The following is a 14,248-nucleotide window of genomic DNA, read 5'->3' as shown; positions in this document are numbered from 1 at the left end:
TGGGGAAGGACACAGTACAGAAGTGAGTCTGTTGCCATCTTGGGCCCCCAAGCCTGGACACATAAAAGTGAGAAGACATCTCTGTAACCTCCCTCAAGGTCCAGGACCTCCTGAAGATCAGTGACACTCCCTGCTGTCTTCCCATCACATGCCTATCATGATTGCTCTACGAGTTGGATACATGTGTGCACGTGCTCAGGCATATATAGACGTCTGCACATCCCAACCCCCCACCCCCACCAAGCACTACTGCAGGAATCAGATGGATTCACAGGACTGTCTATGTCACGGGTCTGACTATGCATGCTGGACCACAGTAAGGAGTGGTGGGGATTGTGGCAGAGAAAGGGCCACTCAGACCCTACCCTCAGGAGGCTGCATTCTCAGTTCAAACTGTCACAATGATGCCAGCCCACACTAAGTGGTCAATAGATCTGCCCATTTCCCAAAAGAAGCTGCAACTCCCTATGATGGGTAAAACACCCCACATTTAAATTGGGACCTCATTTGAAAACACTGTTAGATCTGCCAGTGAGTCTTTGGGCCATCTGTTGGTTTGTAGCTTTGTCTGTAACCAACAAAGTGGCATGCATGGTTTCCATCTGCAACCCTGGTCTTCTGTAGACGTTAATCCATACACCCACCACATACAATCAGCAAGGGTACTAGAGCACAGTGCTAGTAAAGGGACCACAGAGGGGACCCAAGGATGGCCCAGAAGGCCCTGCCGAGGGTGTCTGATGATCACATACCCACTTTAAGCTCCTTCCCGAAGACAGTGCGCTCTCCCAGAGCTGAGCAGTTCCAACGGCCATTGCGGAACTGAAACTGACACTCGTCCAGGCCCATTTGGGAGCCTTCTCCTATGACGATGATGGCGTCCGGTCGGCTCTGGCAGATTGCCCGCTGTCTGGGAGCCAGACCTGGGATCTTGTTACAGATGATGCTCGCACCCAGAGCGACCACGGAAGAGAAGCCACTGGAGGGGACACAGATACAGCGGGTGAGACCGGGAGGAAGACTGTGGGTCGCAGGTGCTGGAGGGGGCAATCTCATCTCAGATACTACAGTGGACCTCCCACAGAGGGGGGGGGGGGTGTGGGGGGGGGGGTGCCTGAGGGAGGGCAGGCTAGAAGGATGACGTAGAGATTTCACCTACAAGTCCTCTGAACCTCTAACTGGCCACCAGGATATGTTTGTCCCTACAGAGAGCAATGACACCATGGAACCCAAATTTCAGAGAAGTAATTTACTAGTGTCCAAGGGGGCGGGTCTCTTTTCCATCAAAGCCTTTCTGTTTTCAAACCTGGAGCAAGTTCACACCCCTCTGTGTATCTCAGAGCCAGTACTGCTTAAGCAAAAGCTTCTGGTAGGCAGTCTGCGCCCCGAAGGGTCGCTGGGAAGCACATGTTGAGGTGCCATTTTTAATATTTGGGAGCTAACAGTTCCCAGGAGCTGGAGTCATCTGAACAACCCAGGTAAATTTAAAATACACAGGATGGGAGACACAGGAGCCAGTCTTACCAACCAAACTGGGAAACCTCCAGAGGTTTGGGGACGTTAACCCTCGGATCCTGGGGGCAGCGGAGCAGTTCAAAGTCACTGCGAGTCTTTAGGACCTCCCTCCAATTGCCCCGAGAGGAGGCCACGCCCTCCTGGCCTCCTCCTCCTCCCCTTAGGGTAACTGGGCCCCTACTGAGCCAATGAGGTGTCCGATCTCCGAGGTTTAAGCTCTGCTGTTTTCTCCTTCTGCTGTCTTCGGTGTCTCCTCCCCGTTTCTAATTAAAAAGAAGATAATACCTAACGCGGCCAGAGCCAGTAGGCCGGACCCGCTTCCTGGATGCTGGATGAGTGGATGAGCGAAGGGCAGCAGTGCACCGGCCAAGATGAAGATTAAAGCAAGTGGGAAAAAGAAAAGCCATCCAGACGCGGGCGAATCAATAACACTTAAAACACACCCGCAGGCAGGCAGCGCGCGAGCCCAGAAGCCGCCTCTTGATCCGCGGTCGGGCTGGAGGCCGCCTAGTCCACTCATCGCACACTTGGTTGCGAAATCCCGCTGCAGAGAGGTGGGGCTGGGGAAGTGGGAGGCCTGAGGGTGGCGATGGAGAAACACAAAGGGTCTGTCACACGCCCCCTGGTCTCGGGTCCTGTCCTCCCCAAAGTGGCGACGTGAGGTTCACAGCAGGTAGAGGGGGTGTGTAGAGAGGCAGGTGAGAAATCTACAAGGGTGGCCCTTTGGCGCCAACACCTCTGTCCATGAATAAAGCCCCCCACGTTTCCCGAATACTGCCACAAACAAGTCACTTCCTAAGTACAAAGGGAGACACCATGTAATGCAGCGCAAGTGGTATCTGGAACCACCTATTTCCACTTTCTAGTAAGAGTGTTGCCTGCCCCACCTCCAGGCATGCCTGGGCTCCTTGGCTCCCACCCCAGCGACCCCAGGGTCGGGCTGTCTCCCTTCCCTTTGCTGGTGTCTAGAGAGCGTTTCTCCTTGGTATCTCTGGCCATCGATTGACTATCTGTGGTCTTACTATTTGTTTCTGATTGCTGAGGGTGCTACCTTCTGACTTGGGAAGGGGGTCTGAGGGTCACTGGAAATGGGGCGGTGCCAGGCCTCTGAAAGGTGGTTAATGCTTTTCCAGAGAACGTTCCTCCGACCCCAGGTCCTTGTTTGCTACCTGGGGAGCCCTGTCTGCAAAAAGGCTGCGCCCGCACCACCACGCACAGAGTTTCTGCCGGGAACCGGGCTCTCTGGGATGCTTGTAGTCCTGCCAGACCCACTGTGCTTGTGGCCTGCAGGGTCCTTGGGAAAGCTGACCCTGTGGAGCAGCTAGTCTCCTCTAGAGTCCCAGAGCTATCTGTTTCTGAGGGTTTCCAGACTCCGCGATTCTTGGGATGGCCCGATCCCCTGCCTAGGTCTATGGAACAGCAAGCGCTCGGGAGGTGTCCGCTGGCTGGGATCCTTTGTGCCCTCAGGGTTCCCGCACCGCCCACTGCCTCTCCTGAGCTAAGTTGGGCAGCACGCCTCCTTCCCGGACCCAACCAACTTTGCCTGGACCGCACGCTGGACCGCACGCGCGAAGAGGACGCGCGCGGCGCTTACCCGATCCGGAGGTAGACCATGCCCAGGCTGAGAAAGAGGTGGCCCAGGCAGCGCCGCTCTTTCCGGGTCATAGTCCCTGCTGGTGGCGGGTGCCACGGGCAGGGCTGTGTTGATCCCGCCGGCCGGGCCCGGCGGGGCAATCCACATAGCCTGCTCAGGGGGCGCGGGCCGAGGCTCCCTGGGCCGTCCGTCAGTACGTCGGTCCGCGCTAGGCGCTGGAGACTGTTCCAGAGCGCGGGAGCCGCAGAGCCGGAGGGAGGGACAAGCGCACAACACGGGGCGACGCTGCGCGCCAGCGATCGCGGCAAGTGTTTGAGGCGCGGGGACTGCGGGGCGCTGATGCCGCCCGCCCCCGCCCCTCCCTCTCCGCCCTTCCCCCGCCCGCCTCCCGGAGCGCCCGCCCCGCGCCCGAGCGCCCGCGGGTCGAGGATGTCTGCCCCGAGCGCGCTCCCGCGGTGCTCCTCCGAGCTCGCTTGTGGGAGGCGGGGGCGCAGAGCGGAGTTGGGGGTGGGGGGCGGTGGAATCCCACTCGCCTTCACTAATTCGCAGGTTGAGACCAGCAGGTGCCCAAGGGCCATCCTCTGGGTGGAGAGGATACAGGCTCATTCCAGAACCCTTGTGCCTGGTTAAAGTCCTGTCACACGGGCTTTAACCAGGGAACTAGGGTGGCGACCTCATCTAAAGAACTACTACCACACACATTCTTTCCTCACCCTCGTCTGTGCGAGGGACTGGCTGCAGAGAGGGCTAGGCGTTCCAGGAGAATCTCACTACCAGTGGAGACTTGGAATTGGACTGAAGCCCAATGACCAGAAGCAGAGCCTGAGAACTCGCGCAGGTGTAAGCTCAGGGCGCTCTCATAGCGACATCTGCTGAATACGTCAGGTAGTGCATCTGGTCTCGTGTCTTTCTGTCCCTTCTTTGATAAAATACCTCAATCCAGAGAGCAGGGAATACACGAGTCAAGAAGTTTCATCTGAAGAGACTGAGGCTCATTAAGGTAAAGTCAAAGTCAAATTCAAAGTCACCAGCTGGTGAGTAGCCAGATTGGAACAAGGTAGCCCCAACTCTAGTGAACCCCTACTCTTCTCCCCACTTCAGGCCTCCATACACACACTCATTTATACTCATTCTCACCCATTTTCCACGGAGATGGCTGTTCATGCATGCACGGGCTACAGACTCCAGCCAGGCACCATGGTGAACACGGTGGATTCAAGGAACAAGGAAGACCTTCCTCTGGGGACAGTGAGGAGACAGACCTTACAGCTCCAGATTGCACAGGCTGATAGGAAGATCACAAGAGAGGATGATGGGAGAGACGTTTCTGGGTACTGGAATTCATTTTAGCTCTAAGGAGCTGAGTGGGCTGTCCCTAGCAGGTCACAGGATTTGGACACCTGTTATGGTCGAAACTGAGGGGAGAGCGAGGGAATAGCTGGGGTGAAGAGAATGAAAGCCAGTGAGGTGGAGGGAAGAGGGGGCACTGTAGACCTTAAGCCTTAGCAGTGGGGGACACTGGAGAATAAGCAGGAGACTCATTCGGTGTGTGCATTCCAAAGTACCCTTCAGGTGTTCTGTGGAGACACTGATGGGGGATGGGAAGGAAGCTAGGCACAGGGGAGCCTGATGAGACTCCCTAATTGGTTCATGGGCGGATGGGATGTTTGGGATGGAGAGTGCTTGTATTGCTGTTTTGAGTGGACCCCAGACTGACAAGGAACTGCTGGGGCTGAGAATAGCCTTGAGCTCCTGGTCCTCTCCTGCTCCCTCTCAGAAGTGCCAGGATTTCAGACTTGTGTACTTCCACTGTGGTTTATGGGGTGCTGGGGGTTGAACCAAGTCCTTTTCTACTGCTAACACAGTACTTTCCCCAAGTGAGCTATACCCCCAGCCTGGAGTGCTTTTCAGAACATGGCGACTACATTGTTTAACCATTTTCCCATTACCAGGTGTTCTCTGTGTCCTCCTGGCTTTCCTCCTGGCCTGTGATGGCTTCCTCAACGACAGGGGAAAGGTAATGGAGTCACAGGTCTCATGGTAAAAGGATACATGCCGGAGGCCAGAGCCACCCAAGTGGCTGCTGCGCTGTGTGGAAGCCAGGAACATGTAGAGTCACTGCAACCCACAGTTCCAACTGAGTGCCTGGTGTCGTCCGTCCTGATTGCTACACAGGTATGTGAAGGCCCTCCAGATGCCAATGGCCATCCACCAGTCTTCTTGGCTTCAGGTTTGCCCCACTGAGGCATTGTAGACAATGATCCATGTGTCACTCTGTGTGACCTCTCCACCCACAGAATGTGCTCTTGTATTGCTCCTCCTCCTCATCTACAAAGGATCAGACCCTTTCTAGTCTCTTCCATAACATTTCTCTGGTTTATCATTTCCAATGCACACCATTGTCATCTTAGAGCAAAAGAGTCACTCATACCACGGATGTCAGGACACTCATGATCTGGGAGTGTGTGGGAGCTATGGTGGTAGGGTGACAGAACAGGCAAATGCTGAGGGGCACCTGCTGGGAAGGGGAAAGAGAAGGAAGAGAAGGAGGAAGACTACAGATTGGAGAACATTCTGAGGCAGAGGAATGGAGAGAAAGAATAGTCTCTGCCTCCTCGAGAAAGTAGCCCAAGGATGACAGAATGGTCAGACCCAGAAGCAGCACTGCCCTCGGAGCTGCAGCCTGGTAAGTCTGACGGTGCTGAGAGCCCCTATTCTTACGGTCACATCACTGTGTATAATACGAGGAATGTGATTACGGAGGATTAAATAGCCCCACATCCTCACAGACGGTAGTAGTGGTGGAGCTGAGGTTTGAACTTGGAGAGCACTTGCTCCAGCCATGGCTCCTACACTACCCCTTTATTCTTCATTGTGTTTTTTCTTTCTTCTCTTTTTAAGACAGAGTCTTGTGTAGTCTATGCCGACCTAAACTCACTGTGTAGCCTGAACTCGATCTGTTGAGCTGATCCTCCTACCTCTGCCTCCCGAATACTAGGATAGCTCTCATACTTTCCATGGTGGCATGAACTTACAGAAGAGACTGTTTTGGGAGCTGAGATGGCTGTGTGAGCTTCCTGGTACTAAGACAAAATTCTTGAGATAAAGAAACTTATAAGCACAAAGTCTTGTTTAGCTTGTTTCCAGTGTTTTAGCCCATGGTCACTTGGTTCTACTAACTTTGGTCCTGTGATAGTTGTGTACATCATGAGGGGTCCATGTAGCAAAGAGGGGTACTGGGGTTATGGAAGCTGGGACGCAAAGAGGCAGAGAGGGACAGGAAGAGACTGTACGTCCCCTGAAAACTTAATTTCCTCCCATTAGATTCTGTGGTGGTTTGAAAGAAAATGGCTCTCAAAGGGAGTGGAATTATTGGGAGATGTGTCTTTATTGGAGTAGGTGTGGCCTTATTGGAGGAAGCATGACACTATGGAGGTGGGCTTAAGCTTTGCTCAGTGACACATGTTGCCTGCACGATGTAGGACTCTCAGCTCCTTCTCCAGCACCATGCCTGCCTGCATGCTACCATGCTCCCTGCCGTGATGATAATGGACTGGGCCTCTGAACAGTAAGCTAGCCACCCTGATTAAATGTTTTCCTTATAAGAGTTGCCATGGTTATGGTGTCTCTTCACAGCAATAGAAACCATCCCTTAAACCAGCAGTTGGGAGGCAGAGGAAGGTGATCTCTGAGTTCAAGGCGAGCCTGCTCTACATAGTGAGAACTTGTCTCAAAAAAAAAACCATAAAAGTTTCTACAACCCCTCAATTGTGTCGCAAGCATCAATCTTTGGGAACATTTCAGGATATCAACTGGCATAGTATCTGGGCTATCGAGAGCGACTGAGGTCTCTATGGGCATGAGAGATCAAATTGAAATATGAGTGGAACATCTCAGTACCTAGGATCAGTGGGGTTCCCCAAAGCCCCAACACCTCAGCCTGATTGACAAACAGCTGGGAAAGAGAGTCCATAAAACTGGAGCGCTCCCCTCGCTCCCCTCGCTCCCCTCGCTCCCCTCCCTCCTTGTCGCCCATGTGTTGGGTGTAGAATGTGTGTGCATGCATGCATGTGTGTGTGTGTCTGTGTGTGTATGTGTGTGAGGTATGAGATGCACATTGAATATGGTAGAAGGAGCTCCCTGTCCTTCCTCTGTGCATATCTGGAGAGGGTGCCTTCTGCTGTCTTTCCACGTGGTAAACTTATAGCTCACCCTCCAAGGCCCACCCAAATCTCTCTCTCCACTTACCTGAAAAGCCTGCCTTGATCCACCTGACTTCTGACCTCAGTTCTTAACCTTTTCTTCATCCCTTTATTAAATATCCCTGTGATTAAATTGTGCCAGGCTCTGTGGCTGTTATAGTCACAGAGGTCCAGATATTCTCTGCAGATCTTCGAATGAGTCAGATATATCTCCTTACCAAGGACCAGGTCTGTATCTGAAGACATTGTGTTTTATTGTAACTCTTCCTTGGGCTTCCACTGCCCCTGGGCTGGTCTTGGCAGAATCCTTCCCACCCTAAAGGATACTCAGACTCACACCATATCCTCCCATTAGAGGATTCTCTCCTTGTAACAAAGCTCCTCCGCCTCTGATTACACAACTTGCATTGGGGCTTATGTCAAACCAGGACTTGCTGAAGAGATCACACATCTTAGGTGCCGATAAGTCTGGGGTTTGGCTCAATTCCACCTCTTATTAACTTCGTTATCCGAGACAACTTTTCATTTGTTTGTTTGTTTGGTGTGCTCTGAAGTAACTTCCAGGTCACTTACTCTTTACGGGGCTGAGAGTTTTGAAGTGGATACTGAATCTGGCCCATCCCAGGTCCAAAGCCACAGGAGATCAACTGTCTTGGACTGGCTGCAGATTGTCTTTTGCAGATGTCTGTTAGCCCAGGGTCTCTCTCCCCATTCGCGGCTTCTATGGGTCCTGGAAAGATTTGTCTCTATGACCCAGGGGATTCCCTGTTACATCTTCAGGCAAAACAAGCATACCTGGGCAGGAGCACACTTGCTTTTGTGTTTGCCGCCACCTGCTGGAGACAGAAAATATGGTCACCTCAATCCATGCTACTAAGGGGTGCTTTGTCTCAAGGGAATAAGGGAGAGAACCATAGAGTAGGACATTCCAAATCCTTCCCTTCTGTAGGCTCTCACACTAATACAGATTCATGCACATACAATCCTCCCACAACACACACACACCCCAAAGAAAAGAAGGAAGAGAAATAAAGGCAAAACATCATAGACTGCAGAAAACCCTTTATTACTGAAGTAACTGCAGCTGCTGGGGTCCTGTGCTATGCAAACTACTAATGATGAATGAAGTCGACTGGTGCTCAGGGAAAACACAGTAAGTGTGACAGGGCGGCTCATGGAGAACCTCAAATAGCAGCAAAGAAGACCTCTGATGAGATTCGTGACTGGTGCTCAGGGAAAACACAGTAAGTGTGACAGGGCGGCTCATGGAGAACCTCAAATAGCAGCAAAGAAGACCTCTGATGAGATTCGTGCTGACACAGGGTGATGAGAAGCACCCCAGGGCCACCCTTAGGACTTCCACCAGGACACTTCTCCCCACCACAGTGGCAGTTGTGTGGCCTTACCTTGGCCTGCATGCTGGCCTGTTCCTCTGACCTGACACGAGTGTCACCAAGATGGGTGGATATGACACCAAGGTGATGCTCTCAAGAGCCCAAGCACCCAGCCTATGGAGAATGACAGCCAGAAAGAAGCAGTCAGAAGGAAGGGGCCAGAGCCACTCTGTCTGTTGTGAGGGACTGAGGCCTTCCTCCTGCAGAGTGCACCCAAGGGTCTGAGCAGGACTGTGGCCCCGTCCTAATGTGGGACTTTATAGGTGAGGTGAGTGTCTGCACTTCGTGGCTGTCCAACCTGCCACTGCACTGTGACCACCTCCGTGTGGACAGCCCCATTGGTACCTGGTACTGGTACACTTTTCTCTCGTGAAAGTGTCTGGCCCTCCTGCCCTGGAGCTCTTGCCTTCATGTCCTGTCTCTCAGGTTGGGAGCAGGTGGGACAAGATGATGAGGCCTTCAGACTTCATTCCCACATCTGGAGAGCAGAAACATCTAGAAACCCAGACTCCCATGACAGTCAGATGCCAGTCACCATGAAAAATTTCCCCAGGCCTTTGTCTTATAGAAGGAAGGCTTTATTTTAGTGTTAGATGTTTTGTTCTTAGCCCTGTTGCAAGGTAGTTTACCATGGCAGAAAGCTGTCAGGGAAAAAAATGCTCCCCTCATGAAATTCAGGAAGCAAGAGAGGAACATGAAGGAACTGAGGTCCTTCCTGTTCTCTTCTTCAAGGACTGTTCCCAATGACTTGATGTCCTTCCACTGGGTCTTACCTCTTGAAGGTCCAGTTACCTCCCAGGAGCACCACAATCTGGGGTCCAACCCTTCACATGGGCCTTTGATGACAACGAAGACCCAAAACAGCACTTTCCGTTATGAAATATTACTTAATTAGATGTATTACATTTGTTTATGCTGCATTTGTTTAATGATAAAAAGATGTGCTGCTATTTCCCCTTGCCTGCCTAAGGCACATGATTTATCTAATAAAGTGCTAAAAAGTCAATTGATAGGCAGAAGAAGGGTAGGTGAGACTGGTGGAAAGAGAGAAAAATAGGAGGAGAAATATAGAACCGAGAGAAGAGAGTGAAGAGAAAGAGGGGGACCCACCCTGGGTCAGAAGCCAGGCAGCTGCCAGCCAGCTAAACATAGAGACAACAGGAAAGTAAGACAGACAGACAGACAGACAGACAGACAACAAAAAGACAGACAGAAAGAAAGGGCACTTAGATGAAGAGAAACAGGTTAATTAAAGAAAAAAACTAGCCATAAATGAGCATAGGCCTAGGTTGAGCATTGATAACTAATAATAAGTCTCCATGTCATGATTTAGGAGCTCGTTGTCGCCCCCCCCACACACACACTCACAAAAGCCTCCTACAATCTTTCATCTGATCAAAGGAGAAAATGACTTCCACCTCTGCTCTGTGAAACCATGACTTTGCTGTCAGGGAGAGCAACCTGCTGCAATTCATGGTGAACTCCTTGCAGAGGGGACAGAAGTGGTTTGGGCACAGTTTTTCCTCATATAGCTGGCATCAGAGGATGAGAAAAAGGAGAGCAGACACTCAGTGCACTCTTGGTCCTGATCTCTCCAACTCAGAAACGAGGCCTGGCTCGCTAGTAGTGTGTCTGCTTCTCCCCAAAGGTTTTGGAAAAGAAATGCTCAAATCCCCGAGTGAGACTTAAAAACATGCTTGTTTTCAGACAGACACAAACCCCACACACCCTCCCAGTGCTTCCATGTGTGAATCTGTGCTTGTGCGCATGGTTGTGAGCTAAACCCACTCCAGAGTCTGCGGCTCTTGAGAAGAAAGCAGATGACAGCCTGCACGTTATACTCTGTCGCCCATGCTTGGAGGAGTCAGACAAGTGGAGAGGGCTAGGAGAGCTGATTCCCATCAGCACTCGAGGCTGCACAGGCCCAGGGATGTGCTGCCATTTGTCCTGAGTAAGCCAACACTGCTATCAGCCACGTCAAAGCTGGGTTTTGTAGCATTGGTCACACTTCTTTCTGCTGATTTGAGAGTAGCACAAGATACCACAATGACTAATTTCCATCGTCAACTTGACTGCATCTGGGATTAATAAAAATGCAAGGCACTGGGCTCTCCAGTAAGGGAGTTTTCTTGATCAGGTTATTTAGACCAGGTGCAAGCGGCACCTTCTGGTGGCATATCAGATAAAGGACATGGAGAAAGGTAATGTTTTTGTTTGTTTGTTTGTTTGTTTTGTCTACTTTCCCTCACTCTCACAGACAAACCCCATCCTCCTGTTGCTGTAGTACTCCTATGCCAATATTAGATTCCAGTTCTTTGAGATTATGACAGACTGAAGACCAGCAGCTCTTCAGGAATCCCCCAGAATTCCAGTGTCAGACAGGGACTGCCGAGATATCCAGCCTCGTGGACTGAACATCTAGCAAATTCTTAGCCTGTCAGTTTTGAGACAGCTATTAGACTACCAGGACCATATACTGTAAGCCAGTGTATTCAATATCATATGTATGTATATGTGTATATATGTATATATATATGCATACATACATACATACACACATTCTGACAGTTCTGTTCCCTTCAAGAACCCTAACTAAAGCAGGCACAAATGTCCTTCAGCAGTAATTTCCTGAAAGCAAATTTAAGCGCCCTTGGGTGAGGCAGGAGTTTTAAAAGCCACTTTCCCATGCCAAAGAGCATGCTTGGTTCTCTGGTCTGAGAAACAAGTCCCTGTTGATTTCCAAGGACCATAAGCACCCTTGTGGCTTGTGAGCCCATGGATTGGGCCACCCACTGAACAGGATTTTCTACTGAACTTATGGCTGACACCATTCTACAGTCATCTTACACTAAATGTAGTGTGTACTGGGGATGTACCTTAGTTTGTAGAATGCTGGCCAGCATGTAGGAGACCTTGAGTTTAGTCATATACTAAACATAAACCAGGTTTATACATAAACCAGGTATAGTGGCACGCACTTGTAATGGAGGCTGGAGGGTAAATAGTTCAGGCTTAGTCATGGCTGTGGAGCCCACTGTGGACTTGCTATGCAATTTTGGTGGGTATACCTCTCTGTGTCTTAGCTCTCTGATTTAAATACAGAGAAAGACAGCTCCATCTCTAGTAGTTAGGAGGGTTGAACCATAATCAGACTCACTGAGAGCTGAAACACCCTGGAGACCAGAATCAGACAATAGACGTTATAAAGCTTTCAGGGGGAGTCACAGGATGTAACCACTATTTTGGAGGACTTGTTAATGTCCAGAGTTCTAGGGTGGGTCACCATGGATATGAAGTCCCCACTGCCACATAATGATGGAGCCAGGAATAGATCTACAACCTATCAGGGTCATCTGCCAGAAGGGGAGGCAGGGCTTCCTCCAGGGTATTGTGGGATTAAGGAAGCAGTAGGTAATCAGTGTTTTGTGCTCAGTGAGTGCTCCCTAAATAAGTCAGGGAGTACTCTCTTTATGTACTCTCACCACAGGATACCCTGCAGGAAGCTATGTTCCAGGTCCATGGTAGACTTCAAGCTGATGTCTCTAAGCAAATGAATGTGACTGTTGTCATTGTAGACAAGCTGTAGTGAGCAGATACTGGTTATTGTGATGATAGAGCTGCTCTCTGGCTTTTGACTGAAAACTACATTTCCCATCATTTTTAGATGTTAAAGTAGCCACAATGGTTCTTATCATTGAGAAGTCTGTGGAAGACACAACTCTCGGGTCACCCTCATTCCTGTTCTTGTGAGCTTTGTGAGTAGGATAATGAGCTGGAAGTAGGAGGACTGTGGTCCACGATGGCCTGGTGAGCACCATGGCAGTCCACACTGCCCACATTGGGATTAGTTCTTCCAGGGGGAAGGAAAATCTCTCAGTTTTGGTTTCGTCCATTTGTCTGTTTCCTAGTGAAAGGACATGAAACATTGGTGTTTGGTTCTTAGTCCTTGGGCTCTGGAAAAATCTAAGCACAGCAGACCTGTGAGCAGCCTGTCTCACTAATTCCCTCCTCAGATTCCTGATGCAGAGATAGAAGCTCCACACATGCCCAGCCCTCGCCTGAGTGCTGTCCAGGCTGCTCTCGCCCCTCAGAGGGCTCACAGGCAGAGTCTGTCTCTCCTCTAGGTGCCAGTGCCCAAGCTCAGGATCCTCGGCCTCCCGTGGCTCTCCTGAGCACAGTCTCTAGATCTGGCAAATGCTGCTCAGAATCTCCACGCTGCTCCGATTTGCCGGGGCAGCTGGACAGGGAGCAAGTGTTGACTTCCCATCTATAAAGCAGAGCTGTACAACTAAGAGAGACCAAAAGAACTCAGATAGGGAAAGCCAAGGCCAGGACGGTGACAGTGCCTTCAGATACGCCAGGATCAGGATAACATGAGAGAGGCAGGCAGACAGAGAGAGAACAGGCAAGAAGAGAGGCAAGAGAGTGAACTGACTGATGAGTACTTCTAAAGTGTCGCATAGCTGAGAGTGGAAAGGCACTTGGCGGCAGGTGATGACGTAATGCCCCAGTGGAGGAGGCAGGCTGATGCCAATGGGAGAACGAACACCTTTCCCTTCAGAGCTGTAACACTTGAATTGGGGAAACCTTCCGTGCCGGAGCAGAGTTGTAACACTTCTGTTGGGGAATTCTTTCTCTTCAGAGCTGCAACACTTACACACCTCTCTTTGTGTGAACTTGTGCTGTGCGGTTTATTCCTTTTTAAAACTTCCGACCTCCCATATGACACTAGGTGGCGCCAGAATGTGCGTATTTAAGGCTTTGGCTAATGTTCCATTGCACGTTGGCCTGCTGGTCCACTGACTTGGTTACAGGAACTTTTAGAAAGTCCTGACATTAATTTTATAAGCAGCCTATACTTTTAGTGCAGTTGTCAGTGAACACTGTGTGAAGTTAACTTTCCAGGTACGACAACGGAGGATCAAAGGAGGACATCAAAGGATTCAGTTTCCAGCTTGCTTCAGTACAATGGAGCCAACCACACAGTTTCTTTCAGAAACCTGGTGAGGATCTGAATTCGCTTCTGGCTTTCCTAAGGCTACTGTTGCTGGGATGTTTGGGGAACTCTCTTGAGATGCAAGGTGTTCTGTTTCTTCCAAAGACTCTGATTTTTATAAGCCTTTTAACAGAATTCAGTCAGAATTTCTCCACCGAACTCCATTATTTTCTACACAAGCAACTATTAAGTAAAAACCAGACACTCTGTTCTTGTTTACCAGCAAAATAAGTCAAACGTGTGAGGTTTCATTTTCTCCCCATTCTTAGTTATAGTCTTCCTAGGTGTGTGTGTGTGTGTGTGTGTGTGTGTGTGTGTGTGTGTGTGTGTGTGTACGCATGCATGTGTGTGCATGTGTAAAATCCCCAGGCTTCACAAACTGGAAAAGAATACTCATCATTACCAGCTGGGAAGGCTTGGTGTCTAGATCACCAGGCTAGCTCATCACATTGTTGCTGGATCACCAGATTAGTCCATCACATTATTGCTGGAGCACCAGGTTAGCCCATCACATTGTTGCTGGAGCACCAGGTTAGCCCATCACATT

The 14,248-nt window shown here is 50.4% G+C and overlaps 1 protein-coding gene and 1 long non-coding RNA gene across 2 annotated transcripts in view; one reads left to right on the top strand and one right to left on the bottom strand.

Annotated features, from left to right (window-relative positions):
- Positions 1–3,421, bottom strand: part of Wnt7a (Wnt family member 7A) — a 46,822-nt gene extending 43,401 nt beyond the window's left edge. Inside the window, exons 1-2 of the mRNA XM_048438369.3 lie at positions 3,110–3,421; positions 753–979 (exon numbers count right to left, since the gene is read on the bottom strand). Coding sequence (XP_048294326.3) covers positions 753–979; positions 3,110–3,180 — 298 coding nt within the window. The 5' untranslated portion in view covers positions 3,181–3,421. The remainder of the gene's footprint in view (positions 1–752; positions 980–3,109) is intronic.
- Positions 3,422–3,626: 205 nt separating this feature from the next.
- LOC146895206 (uncharacterized) lies at positions 3,627–6,877 on the top strand. The gene is made up of 2 exons (XR_015000949.2): positions 3,627–4,440; positions 5,062–6,877. It is a non-coding gene; the product is annotated as an uncharacterized LOC146895206 (long non-coding RNA).
- Positions 6,878–14,248: the final 7,371 nt, after the last annotated feature.

The sequence above is a fragment of the Myodes glareolus genome, chromosome 3, assembly GCF_982192425.1.
Source record: "Myodes glareolus chromosome 3, mMyoGla1.1, whole genome shotgun sequence".
In the NCBI taxonomy this organism is placed as follows: Eukaryota; Metazoa; Chordata; class Mammalia; order Rodentia; family Cricetidae; genus Myodes; species Myodes glareolus.
This window is presented reverse-complemented; position numbering and strand designations above follow the sequence as displayed.